Here is a 16,268-nt window from a genome sequence, read left to right as displayed (position 1 = left end):
AAGAAGTTTAGAAATACTTGTAGAAACGTATTTTAGTTTCTACCTGAAAAGAAAGGACAAAATAAAAAAAATAAGCAAACGAATAACTAAAACATTCATTGTGGAAACAAACTGTCATGTTAAATGGTAAACAAGGTATGTATATTGATGATACACCATCAAACTTAGCTAAGGTTTAGACGAAAATAATTGCAGTTGTCTCGGCGTTTGTAAGCGTCGAACACCATCGTTAACTAAATACCTCTTGGAAAAATGTGGAAGGTCGCGGTCGAGCTTAGCTTTGAATTTTCACAGTCAAGGATATCAAGAGCACCATCAGAAAATTGATGCACATTTTATACAGTTGAAACTGCTATTATCAGCTGTAATATTTTGTTTTAAATGCGAAACAGTTAAAATTCATTTTTTAAAATTACTTTCTAAATTTAGAAGTCTGACGTGAATTTTAATTTTTAAATTTTAAACTATCCTCCGCCTCGTTACACATCGTCATAAATGTGAAATTATTTGTTCTCGTAGTTTGTTGAATGTTGGCTCTAGAGATTTGAACCTGAGTCTTGAAGGCTAGAGATGCTATGCCCTGCTACTAGCCACACCCCGCCACTAACCGCATATTGTCACTAACCAATCACTACCGCTAACCACACCTCTTCAGGTAATGGAGTTCAACAACCTACGATACACTACCTGATGTACTTACGTGGCTAGGTGAGGCTAGTTGAAACAAAATTGTTGAGGTTCCCCCCCCCCCCATCACCTGAAGTACTTACCTGGCTAGGTGAGGCTAGTTGAAACAAAATTGTTTAGCCCCCCCCCCCCCACCCCCATTACCTGAAGGACTCACCTGGCTGGGTGAGGCAAGTTGAAACAAAATTGTTTAGCCCCCCCCCCACCCCCATTACCTGAAGGACTCACCTGGCTGGGTGAGGCAAGTTGAAACAAAATTGTTTAGCCCCCCCCCCCCCCCACCCCCATTACCTGAAGGACTCACCTGGCTGGGTGAGGCTAGTTGAAACAAAATTGTTCAGGTCCCCCATCACCGGGAGGACCACACATACATTGTCCTTTGCCAGGGACGGTAACCGTGCTGGAAGCTGAAACTATCTCGCCCTCTATTCTACAGTTGGGACCTGAGTACATAAAATTTAATTACTAAGACAAGTAAAATAGTAGAAGGAAGTTGTGGGAATTCAGTGTTTTATACAGCTAAAACTACTGTGGTGAATCTAATTTCTCTGCAAAACGTATTATTATTATTAGTATTGAATTATCTGAATGATATAATTCAGGGGTCTCCAAACTTTTCAATCCGAGGGCCGCATTAACTATCAAATTTTAGTTCGGGGGCCAGTTTCTTCCAGGCATGTCTTTGATTTTTCTGGGCAAAGTTCCTCAGCCATCACCAACAAACGTTTTTTTTTCCGTGAACAAAATGATCTCCGCGGGCCGGATGAGAGGGCCTCACGGGCCACATCCGGCCCGCGGGCCGTAGTTTGGAGACCCCTGTAGTGGACGATATAAAAGGATTAATCACCACTTGGCGTACCTTAAATAGCACAATATGAAGTTGGGTTAGAAATATTTGTCTTATTTTAACGACAGGAAATCAGCAAACGCATCTGATGACTGGAGCATAACCTAGTTAACATTGTTTCAGTCATATGTTTAACTTTAACAAGTGCAAAATAATTCACTTTAATTATATCAGGGGTCTCCAAACTACGGCCCAGAAAAATCAAAGACATGACTGGAAGAAACTGGCCCCCGAACTGAAATTTGATAGTTAATGCGGCCCCCGAACTGAAATTTGATAGTTAATGCGGCCCCCGAACTGAAATTTGATAGTTAATGCGGGCCCCGAACTGAAATTTGATAGTTAATGCGGCCCCCGGGCTGAAATTTGATAGTTAATGCGGCCCTCGGGCTGAAATTTGATAGTTAATGCGGCCCTCGGGCTGAAATTTGATAGTTAATGCGGCCCTCGGGCTGAAATTTGATAGTTAATGCGGCCCTCGGGCTGACATTTGATAGTTAATGCGGGCCCCGAACTGAAATTTGATAGTTAATGCGGCCCCCGGGCTGAAATTTGATAGTTAATGCGGCCCCCGAACTGAAATTTGATAGTTAATGCGGCCCTCGGGCTGAAATTTGATAGTTAATGCGGGCCCCGAACTGAAATTTGATAGTTAATGCGGCCCTCGGGCTGAAATTTGATAGTTAATGCGGCCCTCGGGCTGAAATTTGATAGTTAATGCGGCCCTTGGGCTGAAATTTGATAGTTAATGCGGCCCTCGGGCTGAAATTTGATAGTTAATGCGGCCCTCGGGCTGAAATTTGATAGTTAATGCGGCCCTTGGGCTGAAATTTGATAGTTAATGCGACCCTTGGGCTGAAATTTGATAGTTAATGCGGCCCTCGGGCTGAAAAGTTTGGAGACCCTGGTCCACTAGATGGTCTTTGGTCCTTTACAATATTAAAAAAAAAAATTAAAACTAACCATTGGGGCAGTATGGACAGCAAGCTCCAGGCGATTTAACACTGTCCACACACTCAGGTGCCGCACAACACATTACCATACACTCGAACTGACCGTCCACACATGTGCATGTCTGGCATGGGTCATTTAACCCCGGGTTCGTCAGACCCTGAGTACATTATGAAGAATTGTGCACATACTATAACACTCTTTTTAGAGTGATAGTTTATCATTATGTCACAATATGTAATACAGGGTATGTATTCGAAAAAATAGTTCATGCCTTAATTATTTTTAATATTTACGTTTCATAGATGTGTGGGTTGTGGTGATAATGAAGTAACTTACCTCACAGTCTGTGGGTTGTGGTGATGGTGTGACAGGAATTGACAACCCCCTACCGTAGCTGAGACACAACAACAACATCAACAACACCACATGTGACGACAACATTTTACCACGGTACATGGTGAGTCTCCACAGGCTAGCTGCTACTATCGCAATAATCTACTTGACAACATTGCAGTCCGCTTTAAGTAGTGTTGTATGGGTCAATCAATCACACATCGACATGTAGACCAATCCATTGTAATTTAATGCATGAGTGTACATGTCATGGAAATAGGCTGGACAGTTCCACGTGAATGCAGCTGTCAATCACGCACACATTAATTCCACACAGCTGCTAATCACATTAAGCTTTGGTCGTGCTGTTAGTTTTAACGAAAACAAGTTAAATCTACATAAGAATGCAAATATTCTAAACAGATGTGGCTAGTTGCAAAAATTAGGGGACGCCATTTTTTTTTTTAATTCTCGCGGATGTTTAATTGCTTCAAGTTTCCTTTTTGATTGATCAGGGCGAATTAATTGCTCTAAGTTTTAATGTTTCCAGTTCCAGCTACTAGACATTACACAGTAAATGTCGGATTTACTTAAGTCTTGGACATGTCTGTCTGGGATGCCTGTGTTTGGTGTAGTACTCATCATTGGTGCACATAGTGCAGTAATACTCTAGCTGCGTGAAAGCATCACTGCCCCCAGAGTGAACATTAACTGAGGGCCGTTTCAGTTAGGTGGATTTAGTTTCAAATATAAAAATTAGATTATTTAGAATTTGGTAAATTGATATCATTTTCTATGACATTTTCGACTCCATGTTTTTTCTGGAAAAACAATCTATATATATGCTTGTTTTGCGGCTATTAGACGAAATAAAAAGTAGGAACTTCGATCGAAATCAACACTTTTAATAATAGGCCCACCTCAACAACAACCACAACAAAACGAACGATCTCATTGAAGGAACCACACGCTTTTCATGTACTTGCGGCAGAAACTAAGACAACATACCTCACTGATATGCAGATAGCACCAGATACGTCTGCTATGAAACTTCAACAAGACAAAGATCCAAGATTTTAAACCTTGAAACAATACCCTTACGATGTTCATTTTCAAGCACGTCGCTTTAATGTGTGCGAAATGTTTGAATACAGAAGTATTTTATACATCAGCGAGTTTCTGAAATGTGAATTGCTTTATTTATAAAACAGGTAGATTTACATCATGATCCATTAGAATTGATTTGTTAAGAGAGTTGATTTTCCTGGAGCTTCAAATAGGCAACAGGTACTTCACGCGCTTGGACCTGAAAGTCAGAACATTTTGTAGATCAGAACACAAGAAGGAACTCAACATTGAGAGAAGCAAAGTACATTTATTTAACATATTGCATAAAAATGACGTTAATTCGATAAGTAAAACATATAGCAAGACATCTACAATAAATACTGTATCCACTGAAAATAGAGAAAAATTAAGCCATAATGTCTCGAAAGCTGTAATAGAAAAAACCTTTTCGTAAATTGTATTGCAAACATTTCATGATAACAAATAGGCCTACATGTTTAAAATTTATAATTTTTAGCGCAATTTCCATTCTGGAGAATTGCGTTTATTAACCCGTCATTTCTGGATGTATGAATGTATGAATGAATGGATGTGTGTCCGCAGCTTTAAGTCGTATCTCCTCCTCAACGAAGCAATATCGAGGACTAGTTCCAAAAACAATTATGTTAAGCAAATTACGAGGATGAACATAGGCCAAAAAAATTCCGGTTTTCTTTCATGGATTTCCCGTAAAAGCCAAAAAAACCTCGAAAAAATGCAGTTTTTGGCCCATATCTCGGCAACCAGACCACTTAGCGACTTGAAACATGTACCAATCGATTCCTGCCATAATTTAGAACAACATTGCCGAAGAAAGTTTTCAAAAATATCCTTTCGTTCGGTCACAGAAAATTTTTTGTATTAATTAAAATTTGGACCGAATTAGTAGGCACTTTTATCCAACCACACCACACGCGTCATCACGTTCAATAGCTGCGCCATCACGTTCAATGGCTGCGACGTCACGTTCGGTAGCTAGGCGCGCAATGGATTTTAGTTATGTAACTCTATTGTAAATAAAACATGTAAAATACTGAAAAAAAAATTAATAAAAAACGTTTTAATAACTAACCAATGGTTTTACTAACCCTGCTCTTGATTTACGCTACGACAGAACTATTTTAAGGAAATTCCGCTAAAATTGTCACTAGACTTTTTAATTACCTAGTTTTCTAAAACATGAAAACGTGTTTAATTTCTTCTTTTTAAGACTATGAATATTTCTTTATATTTTAAGTAGTTAAGCTAGTTTTACTCCGTGTTTGTTTTTATCTAATGTAAACATAGAAAAGTAAGCTTAACCTGTGATTTAAAATAATACTAAGTCATTAATTCTTCAAGTTTTGTTTTAAATTACAACATGATTAAAAATGTTAAAAGGCCGTCTCTGCTCTAGGATATATGTCTTTGACTTATAACAGGAACGCTACAACTAACTTATTTCCCCTTTTGTGTTTTAAGTACTCATCTTTAACACTAATTTTTATGACAAAATTCCAAAACATTATTCGATTTTTCTATAGATATAATTGTGTTACTATTTAAAATGTACGTTGCAAGAAATTTCTTCTGAAGTATTCGTCAAAACTGAAAAAAGATTAGTAACAAAAACAATATGTCAGTACACGTTGGCTCTTAGATACCCCCAAGAGAGACCGGTACTCATGGCTGATACCACGAAACATCCTCTCACACGGCGAGTCAAGGATGTACCTACTTGGTGTCATACGTTTAATTTTGTATAAGCTGTAGCTTGTGCTAGACATTTTCACCGTACACATCTCACACCTCTAGCACGTGACATATTCCAACAGCAAACACAAGTTTGAAGCTCAGAAAATTGAACTTCACCCCTCGTCTCAGACGCTCTTCTTAAACTTACAATAATTAAAAAAAAAACTTACATCAAAGTATTAACCGGCTTGAGAGGTTTAGGTTTGAGTGTGGCGGGCTTTGGTGTGGTTGTTGTTGTGGTTGTTGTGGTGGTCACTGGGGACTGTGTAACTGGGAAACATACAGTTTCTGGACCTTCTTCACCCGGAGGGCCACACAGGCATTCGCCAAGTCCTGGGATCACAATCCTGCTGTCAATGGGAACAATGCGGCCGTTTATTTTGCAATTTTTACCTGAGGAGTAGAAATATATGAAAGCATTACAGTTGTTTTAATTTGTTATTTTATGTGTTCATTGAACAATTAAAACGTGGTGTCAATACATAAACATGTAGTTTTTAATATTAAAATAAAATTGTATTAAAAAATGTCAACTTTTTTTTCTAAAACTGACATCATATACGGGTGCTGCAGAGTACAAGATAAATAGATCAAAAGATTTATTTCCGACTCCCGGCATTGGTTTCAATTTGACGTCTTTTTTTTTTCTTTCCAAAGAAACAAAACTCGTTTAGCCGTAGTGCTGACCACACAATCATTGCATGTCCTTAGCTGCATAGAACCAGGTAAATTCTACTTAATTAATTGATTCTACTTAATTGATTCTACATAATTAACCCTTTGTGTCGTCTTGTCTTAGTCGGTAGTAACGAAAAAATTTTTAAATTATATTTTGTTGCGAAATAAAAAGCTCGAATAAACTGACCGTTAGGACAAGTTGGACAGCAGGCTCCAGGTTTAATTACACCGTCCACACACTCCAGGCCCTTACAGCACTCGATCATACACTCGAACTGACCGTCCACACAGGAGCAACGCATGCACGGGTTGTTTAACCCTGGGTTGGTCAGGCCCTGTTGGTTGGTTGAAATGGTAAAAAATTGTCTCTTATTAGCCTGTTGGGTTTGTTGATTAGAAGATTCTTTCTATAGTGATTATATCCTCATTTTAAATGACTGTACCCGTATTGTTGGATTGGTTTGTGATTGTTGTTTTTTTTTTTCATTTCAAATTGCACTTTTAAAAAAAATCTAATTTGACTTCAACATTTAAAAATCTTTACAAATCTTAAATGGTTTGTTTAAAACAAGGGGGTTGGGTCAGCATTGTCGAGTGTGGTAAAGCTCATGATTGCTAAACCGAAAATATCGAGTTCGAATCTCCAGATAAGGTTCGATAGTTGGGGGCAACAGCTCTTTGGGGGGGGGGGGGGGAGACAACTCCAAAATAAAACAAATGCTGTCTTGTAAGTTGTTCTTGGTTGGACAAAGGCTATTGAACCTAATCCAAAAAGAAAATGATAATAAAATCGGAGTCAACGGCCCATTTTGGCACATAACAAGTTGACACGTAATACTTGTGTTGGGGAATCCCTTCCAACATTACAATGAAGACGAAGAAAGAAAAGTTGAAAATAGAAAATGTGTCTAGCCTTAGAATGTTAAACTAAAATTCAATAAAGGTTAAACGACATTTGAAACACCTAATATAAACCCACTTACAGCACAATTTGTTGCCTTAGGCGCTGGTGTGACAGGAATTGAATTCACACTACCATAGTTGAGAATCAACATTAGCATCAACAACAGGCGTGTGGATAGTATTTCACCAAAACACATTCTACTCATGGCGAGTACAGCAGCACACTAACTTTACCAATGAAATAAATAAAATTAAAACCTTGTTTTTTTTTAACCAGGAAAGTTGTCGCGTCTGTCAAAATCCCAATGGAATGTAGATAAATCTGCTTTGATTAATACAGTAAAGATGTGGCGTCAATGACATAAGCTACACTATTATATTTGAAAACAGCTGTCTATCTTATAAAGAAAACATTTTCAAATGTTGGCTGAGACTTTAATCTCTTCTTTGAAGAGATTGATATTGATATTGATATATATATATATATATATATATATATATATATATATATATATATATATATATATATATATATATATATATATATATATATATATATATATATATTTATATATATATAAATATATATATATATATATATATATATATATATATATATATATATATATATATATATATATATATATATATATATATATATATATATATATATATATATATATATATATATTGTGTTTTTGTTGACAAACGAGAAGCTTTGTCACAAACTTGTATATTTATACAGGCCGATTGCAATACAAGTTCAATTACAAACATTATTATTATATAGGAATACACGACAATGTTTCTGTGAGATCACTTCCGCTTTATTTATTATTATTTCAAAGATTAAGCGTGTAACAAGACAATATTATTATTGTGGGTAAGTTATATTGCCAGGTTAGTGTCTGTTTCTTTAGCTGCTAGCAGATTCTGACATCAACGTCTAGCTGTGAGCTTTCTGATAGTCTCCCTGATACTCCTGGCAGGCCGGCTGTTGGTCTCACCCTGTGGGGTGGGGTCAGTAGGTTCAGTCGTGTCCGCCCATGGTGTTGTTGTGGGTAATGGCAAGCACTTAACCACCATCCTACCCATCCAAGACGTATAAGGGTCATCCTCACAGTAGCAGTAGCCGATACCTTCAACCAACGTTGGTGAACCGTAGGGGAGTATTACACCATAGCCCATACAGTTTCGACCTGGGAGAAGAAGAATTAAATATTCAGCAGTTTTTATTCATTAACCGTACCATTTGTGAGTGTATAAGTAGTGTAACAGTTAAATGTAGATGAATGTATGTTCCGAATGTGTATCTTAAAAAAGGCGGTGTGGATCTAAAATGTAAGGTGGGTGTGCGCATGCGTTAAGGAAAGGAAGGAGAGAGGCAGATAGGGCGCGAATAACATGGCGATGTCTGGAAGTGAAGGCGATGTTCTTATGAACCAATAAAATTATGGAAATTACAGGAACAAGGGTTGATTTTTGTTTTGAGTGTGTGCCATGAAATAGGTAGGAGAAAAGGCTTGTGACAAGTAGAATAAATACACTAAAACGACAAGCTGAGTAGTGTACAAAGATTATTAAACTGAACAAGTGTGTTACTAAATTATTGTTTGTTTAAATTTGATTAGAGTTGATTATTTTGGCACCGTCCATCAATGGTCTCACACTCCTTGGAAGGGTTAGAGGTTTTCTTGGCGAAGTGTGGAGGGGATAGTAATGTGTGTCTAAGCTACATTCATAATTTAGAAAAAAGATTTTTGTTTTAATGTGTCTGTGTTTTTGTGTGTGTTGGGGAAGGTGCTTGATGTTAGACTGTAGTGTCGTCCTTTAGCCGGTTCTGACTTGTGATGTTGTGGAGAGATGGGTTGTATAAAATTAAATCACTATTTACGGACACCCACTCTGATTTTCAATGTCTACTTGCATGGGATTTACAGTCAAGTCATAATTATTTTAAAATTATTAACTTGGTTGTATACGTCTTACAACAAGTCTTCTATTTTTATGTTTCTAAAATATAGAAATTGAGATGCTAATCCTTGAACAGGAAATGCCTGGTATAATTCAGTCATATTTGCAGTCTTGTGCTAAAATTGGCAGCAGTGCCTAGAGCTTAGCATTCTACTCACCATTAGGGCACGTAGGGCAGCACTGCCCTGGCTCCGTGTAGCCGTCGACACACAGTCCCAAAGGGCAGGGTAATGTGTAGCATAGGATCTGACCGCTGTTACATTCGCACCTCCGGCAGGGATTGCTGCTATCTATGTAACCCTGCCAACCAAAAGCACCACTTTACCACCCTCAGCACACTTTATAACATTCATTCAATCTTATTTTTAACAGAAGAATCATTTTAAAAAGAAACTGCTTACATCTGGACATCCAGGTGTCGTTAGTTCAACTTGAGGTGCGGTCATTTCCACAGGGGTACAATGCACACCTAGCTCTCTCGTGTAACGGTCGACCTCTACACAGATGCAGTCACCATTGAGAGGAACATACACTGTCTGACCGTATGGAATGACCCAGCCTTCAAAAGCACAGTTCTCACCTGTCAAATATGTTGGATGCACAATTTCTTTCATCCGAACAACGTGTAATTCTTTCAAAGTTTTATTTTTAGGATTTAGTATTTGTTACTACTACACCGGAAGCGCGCTAATAGTAAACACAATGTGTGCCTTAGTTAATAACAGAAATATGTTTTAATATTTCGAAAGACCTTATTCACATTTCGATAAAATTGTCCTAATACTGAAATAAATACTACTAAAATACTTTAGTTGAAGAAACACGTATTTCAAGAATTATGTAAACGAATTAACGTTCATGTAAACTTAAACTATAAATTGACTCTTGTCTACTATTGAATTCGTCGGCATTAAAAAGCAAACACAAAATCACCAGCACTCGAGATTGGCTAACCAACCTCTCAACACCACCATACCAACTCACCATCCCCTAACACCACCACACCAACCACTCACCATCCCCTAACACCACCACACCAACCACTCACCATACCCTAACACCACCACACCAATCACTCACCATACCCTAACACCACCATACCAACTCACCATCCCCTAACACCACCACACCAACCACTCACCATTTCCTTACACCACCACACCAATCACTCACCATCCACTAACACCACCACACCAACCTCTCACCATCCCCAATCACCACCACACCAAACACCCACCAATCAGTCAGCCCCACCTCACCAAATACTCACCATTGGGACATGTTCTGCAACAGTCACCAGGCTTCTTGACGCTGTCAAAACACCTGGGTGTCCCACAATCCCCAGTGATACATTCATACCGCCCGTTCGTACAGTAGCAGTGCATGCAAGGATCGCCCGTAGCTGGGTTGTTCAAACCCTTGAAAAAAAGAGGTTAGTACAATTTTATGAAAAAAACTACCCGTTGCGCGTTAGTGGGATCTGGTCGTACACACCTGAATGAAGAAATGTTTTACTAAGATTCATCAACAAGTGCGAAACTACGTAGCCTTTGTAGTACCTCTTGTTACCGGAAATCGATCAAAAGTTGTTCGATTATTATTATTGTATAAGCAATTTCGTCATCATAACTGAAACGTTAACAGTGTTCACATACAAGCACACAGACACAGTGACACACAGACATACAGACACACAAACATACAGACATACAGACACTCAGACATACATACAGACATACATACACAGAAATACATACACAAAGACACACAGACATACAGGCACGGAGACATAGAGACACACAGACACACAGACATATAGACAAACAGACATACAGACACACAGACATACAGACACACAGACACACAGACATACAAACTCACATATATACAGACATACAGACACTCAGACATACAGACATACAGACACGCAGACATACGACATACAGACACACAGACATACAGACACACAGATATACAGACATACAGACACACAGACATACAGATAAAATCGCAAAACTAAGTTACTCCGATGCTTCAAATCTCGATATGAAATTCCTGCACGATTGCAATACGTCATCTATTTTGTGCGATGATTTTGTCGACTTCTCAAACTACTCAGCAAGTTTACGAAGTGGCCGACTTGGGGCTTTAGTCTTAACATATGAATGACTTTCTTCGAGTGGTGCAGTGGCTCAAATGTTTGGCATGTGAGGCAGGTAGGGGTCGGCTGATCTCGAACCAGGGTTGACAAGTAAGCTTCTTAGTCCACGCACGTTCTTCTGTAAAGCTTATCAAAAACACGGTGCTAATGTTCCCATGTCAGTAAATGACGTGATTGTGGTCGGCGAGGATAGAGTATTTATGTGTTGTGGTCATTAGACCTGAGGTTTATAAAAAGAGTTGACATCACGTCACGACTTAACTATCATCATATTGTACCCTTATCACTTACCTCACAGTTTCCAGGTGTTGAGGGGGGTGACAAGGCTGTGGTAGTGGGGGGTGACCAGGACGGGGTAGACGGGTCTGTCCTGGGCTGGGTAACAGGATCTGGTTGGGGTGTGGTCGAAGGAGAACCGGTGGGGGCACTACATTTGGCGTATATCCGATAATCGTCTTGATACATATCACAGTAGCACTCGCCATAGCCCTCGACAAAAACGATGGCCCCTACGGGGATGATTGTACCTCCAATAGCACAGTTTTTACCTGTAAAATAAGTCTGATTAAAAACTTGAACAAAAATGTATGTAGTAACTTTAAAGCTACGCATGTAGTGGGAAAAGTTTCGAGTTCGAATCCGGGTTGAACGCCCCTGAGTCCACCCAGCAATGATGAGTACCTAACTTACGCTACAATAGCCAAATGAATAACTAGGTCTAAAGATAAATCTTTACCTTCTGCAAACATAATAGCAGTTTACTAATAGTATTAATTTTAAAAGAGTTTCTTCCAAATATTTTCGTCCGGGCCCTGGTTAATGTATTTCTTTCTATAAAAACGATAAATTTCTTCTATTTCGTTAGGGGTTGGGTGAGGAGGGATAGACTTGCTTCGGGGTAGGGAGGCGGACGCAGGCGTCCCCGAAGAGACACCTAAAGGAACCTCTGGTTAGAACTAGTATATATGGCTTAAGACACATGTATCTATTTTCTGTCGGACACCCACCGTTGGGACATGTCGGGCAACATTCTCCTGGCTCGGTGTAGCCGTCAGCACATTGGTCCATGAAACAGTCCATGTGGTAACATTGTTTCTCGTTGTACTCACACGTGCACTTGTAACAGGGGTCAGTGTTGTCCACATTTTCCTGGGGATTAAAGCCCGCCATATATATATATATATATATATATATATATATATATATATATATATATATATATATATATATATATATATATATATATATATATATATATATATATATATATATATATATATGAATTTATTTATTTATCAAACTTTTTTATTTATTTTTAAAATACCCAAGACTGTAACAGAACAATTCACTTATTTTGATTTTATTAATCAATTTAAAAATCATATTTTTCGTTCCTCAAATCCCCTGATCAGTTTGTTATTATTAACGACCTAAACCATATTTAGAGGATGTAATTAATTTTAAAACTTTACCTCACACATATTATATGGTGTCGTCATCGGTGGGGTCACAGGAACACACTCAGGGCGCAAGCCATCATACTCGTCCACGACACAATAACACTGACCTACGTCTTTGATAGTAACGGTTTGGCCACTAGGGATGATGTTGCCATTCATTTCACAGTTATCGCCTAAAAAAAGATAAGTCTTGAAGTGTTTAGCTTACATCCTTTCCTGAACTCGTGATACTGAGACGTTCATTGAGCTACTAAAAGAACTTTTGAACACTCACCGTTAGGACAAACAGGACAGCAGTATTTTGGATCGCTCACACTGTCAACACACCTGGGTCGTAGACAGCCAGGTACAGCACATTGGTACTCGCCCTCATAACACCAGCAGTGCATGCATGGATGTCCTTCGGCTGGGTTAACTAGGTCCTAGGACATACAAAATATTTTACGTATGGGCGATCGAGCGAGCTAAAACTTAGACACACGAGCAAAGTATGAGATAGCAGTAACTGGATTAGTGGGTTTAACAGTTCGTTGTAAAAAAAATCCCAAAAAAGTTGCAACTGCTTGTGTATCGGAGCTATTTAATGACGCTTACCTAACTTACTTGCGGCCCTTCTGAAAGGAAGGGAAAAACACACCTCCTTGGACAGGTTTATTTTAAAGGCCTGCATTAAAAAACGGGGGGGGGGGGGGGAATCTGGAAAGTGTTGCATAAAAATGCAAAGAACAGCGAAGAGCATTGATTAAAATGAAGCGAAAGTATAATTTAGGCTTCGTTATATCCGTTGAAGTTTAAGTCTCCTTAAGAATAAAGTGTAGTGAGTGTATCAAGTAAGCGAATCGATGTGACCAAAAGAGCTTAAAAACTAACAGTGATTAAGTGAACTGGGCCTACACTGGGCCTACATTGGGCCTAAACCTCCGTAAGCATCTTAAGTAAGCTCAAGTTGGCTAATTTTCAAGGAAAATACACTTTCTAAATCCAGTAAATATTTTTGCATATACCTATCTTATGATATTAAACCATTCTTGTTATGTATTAATGCACTTTTCTTTTCTTATTTAAAAAAAAACGAAAAAACTAATGAACAACATCCAAAAGTGGTACTTTGCGGGCTCGAACAGATTAATGATTCTTCAACTAATTTCAATTCAGAAAATTGCTTTGAAACACTAGCAATTTGACATACAAGCTATGTTACTGAACGCACTTAACTGGTCTCTCGAGGTAGCACTATATATATATATATATATATATAAGTACATATCTGTATATTCACTAGACGAATTGGTTTCCCCACTCTTTAGAAAACATTTTAAGCCAACATGAAACCCAGTTCTGAGATCTGAATTAGTGCCGAAACTTTGGGACTTTCATTAAAGACATCTATGCGGGATAGCATTGGGAGGTGGGAGGGGGGGGGGGGGTCGGTGGTAGTCACAGGCCTGTCGAGTTTTGTGGACTCTTGTATTGGGTGAGGGGTAGTTTGACTTGGCCGCACATCATATGTACGCCCGAAAAAATTTACAGTACTAAATACGAAATATTATGGAGCAGAAGGACTTAATGAATTAGCAAGAAAGAAGCGTCCAAAACCAATTTTCTAAATTGCCTTTATAGATAAAACTATAAGCGCATAACACACAACTTAAAACGTGATTTTATGTTATAATAAAAACTCACCTCACAATTAGCTGGCTTTGGTGTTGTGGTAGGGTTATTTGTCGTCGTCGCTGTTTTCTTTGTCGGGAGCCTCTTCGTTGTGGTTGGTTTGGGCGTGCGTGGAGCTTTGGTGGTAGTTGTTTTGGTCGTTGGTGGTGCTTTTGTAGTAGTTGTTTTAGTCGTTGGTGGTGGCTTGGTGGCTTTTGTTTTCGTCGTTTGTGGCGCTTTGGTGGTAGTTGTTTTTTTCGTTGTTGGCACTTTTGTGGTTGTTGTTTTCGTCGTGGGTGACGCTTTTTTCGTCGTAGTCGTGTTGCTAGGCAACACAGCAGTCGTGGCGTAAACAAACAGCACCGACAACATCAGAAAAAACGCGAAAGTCCTCACAGACGTCATGGTATTTCATGTGACAACCTCAGCCAGCAATCTGTGCAATCAAAAAGTTAAATACTTCTTTTATACGTGGATTTTCTCGACGTCAAGCAAATAGTGATACAAATTGATTTTAGATTATTAAAATGTGACTTCAATTTCATATAAGGAAATCAAATCTATTTTGGCTCCTACAGATGGCGGTAATTCCAAGAATTATTACTTTTGCACACAAAAAAAAAATAGACTCAATACTCCCTTTTGTGACCTTCCGAGATTCGACGATCACAACAGCTGTGGAAACGTAGGTGGTGACTCTATATCAAACATTCCAACAAAACTCTTTTTAAAATGTGTTTGTCAAGGTCGACTACTGATATGTTCTGTTCACGAAGCTATTGATTATGTATTATCTTAACTCTTATCAGGTGACAGAAAAAAAGATTTAAAAATCGGATCATCTAAAGTAAACCTTCTGTTTTCAAAAATTCTCCACAACAAATATTGCAAATTTGCCTATTTATCGACCAGTGACATATTTTCGAACTCCTATCAAACCTGAAGCGTTCGGTTACGGAAGTAGGTTTCGATACCTTTTTCAGAATACAGTTAATCTTTTCCATGTCTATGTATATAAGTTTAAAGTTTCCCTTTCAAACCTGACGGTCTATGGGGCAAGTGAAGTAGAGTACATTTGTTTCTGTGACCTCGGCATATGAAGAGATAGTGTGGTCAGCACTATACCCAGCCGCCTTTACTTTCCCTAACGTGAGTTAGGTACCCATTAGAGTTGGGTGGACTCAGTGAGGTCTACTGACTTGAACCCGGATTCAAACTCGAGACTTACGGGTTCGTAGTCCAGCTCTCTACCACTAGACCACTTCGTCCAATGTATATAGACTGTTGCTGAATTCGTAAGCGAGATCGAACGTTCGTTATTGTGTGTATAAACCTGACATTGAGATAAGTGTATCATTGATTAAATTATTATCTAAACCAAATGTGCACAGTAGGCTTACAACCTTTTTAGCGTGCATTTACTTTGTCGTCTGTCAACAAGTAGTTAAACAAAATTGTGAGTATCATCAAAGAGTTCATCTCGATGATTTTGGACACTTTTTAAAATTGTATACATGAGACTAACCCCTCCCCATACAAAAAAGCACATACGCACACCTATGCACACACACAAACATACACACTTCCTCCCCACACATAAATATAGCGTAAGTTCTAAATCACAAATTTCAAACACAATCCTAGATTTCAAAATTTCAAAATGCACCACCATCGTATCTGCTTTATAAAACTATTTTCCTGACACCAAAGTCGTGAAGGTCAGAGATAATCCTTTAAAAGGTAAGTAAATAATCCTCGAGTTAAAGTTCCTTCCCGCAAC

General features: G+C 38.5%; 3 protein-coding genes across 3 annotated transcripts; all 3 read right to left on the bottom strand.

Moving 5' to 3' along the window:
• Positions 1–995: 995 nt before the first annotated feature.
• On the bottom strand, positions 996–2,996 carry LOC131936150 (von Willebrand factor C domain-containing protein 2-like). The gene is made up of 3 exons (XM_059293059.1): positions 2,825–2,996; positions 2,498–2,645; positions 996–1,130 (listed from the first exon to the last, which is right to left on the bottom strand). The coding sequence occupies exons 1-3, from the start codon at positions 2,942–2,944 to the stop codon at positions 1,006–1,008; spliced, it is 393 nt and encodes a 130-aa protein (XP_059149042.1). The 5' UTR covers positions 2,945–2,996; the 3' UTR covers positions 996–1,005.
• Positions 2,997–5,828: 2,832 nt separating this feature from the next.
• LOC131936156 (kielin/chordin-like protein) lies at positions 5,829–7,537 on the bottom strand. Its single transcript, XM_059293066.1, has 3 exons — positions 7,324–7,537; positions 6,528–6,675; positions 5,829–6,055 (listed from the first exon to the last, which is right to left on the bottom strand). Exons 1-3 carry the CDS (start codon positions 7,447–7,449, stop codon positions 5,829–5,831), a joined length of 501 nt encoding a protein of 166 aa, XP_059149049.1. The 5' UTR covers positions 7,450–7,537.
• Positions 7,538–8,054: 517 nt separating this feature from the next.
• Positions 8,055–14,964, bottom strand: LOC131936178 (kielin/chordin-like protein). Its single transcript, XM_059293090.1, has 9 exons — positions 14,522–14,964; positions 13,113–13,260; positions 12,851–13,011; positions 12,386–12,527; positions 11,670–11,926; positions 10,488–10,635; positions 9,619–9,797; positions 9,376–9,517; positions 8,055–8,442 (listed from the first exon to the last, which is right to left on the bottom strand). The coding sequence occupies exons 1-9, from the start codon at positions 14,891–14,893 to the stop codon at positions 8,183–8,185; spliced, it is 1,809 nt and encodes a 602-aa protein (XP_059149073.1). The 5' UTR covers positions 14,894–14,964; the 3' UTR covers positions 8,055–8,182.
• Between the last annotated feature and the right edge of the window lie 1,304 nt (positions 14,965–16,268).

This window comes from Physella acuta, unplaced genomic scaffold (genome assembly GCF_028476545.2).
Source record: "Physella acuta isolate Inbredline_101_S28 unplaced genomic scaffold, ASM2847654v3 ptg000170l, whole genome shotgun sequence".
Lineage (NCBI taxonomy): Eukaryota > Metazoa > Mollusca > Gastropoda > Physidae > Physella > Physella acuta.
This window is presented reverse-complemented; position numbering and strand designations above follow the sequence as displayed.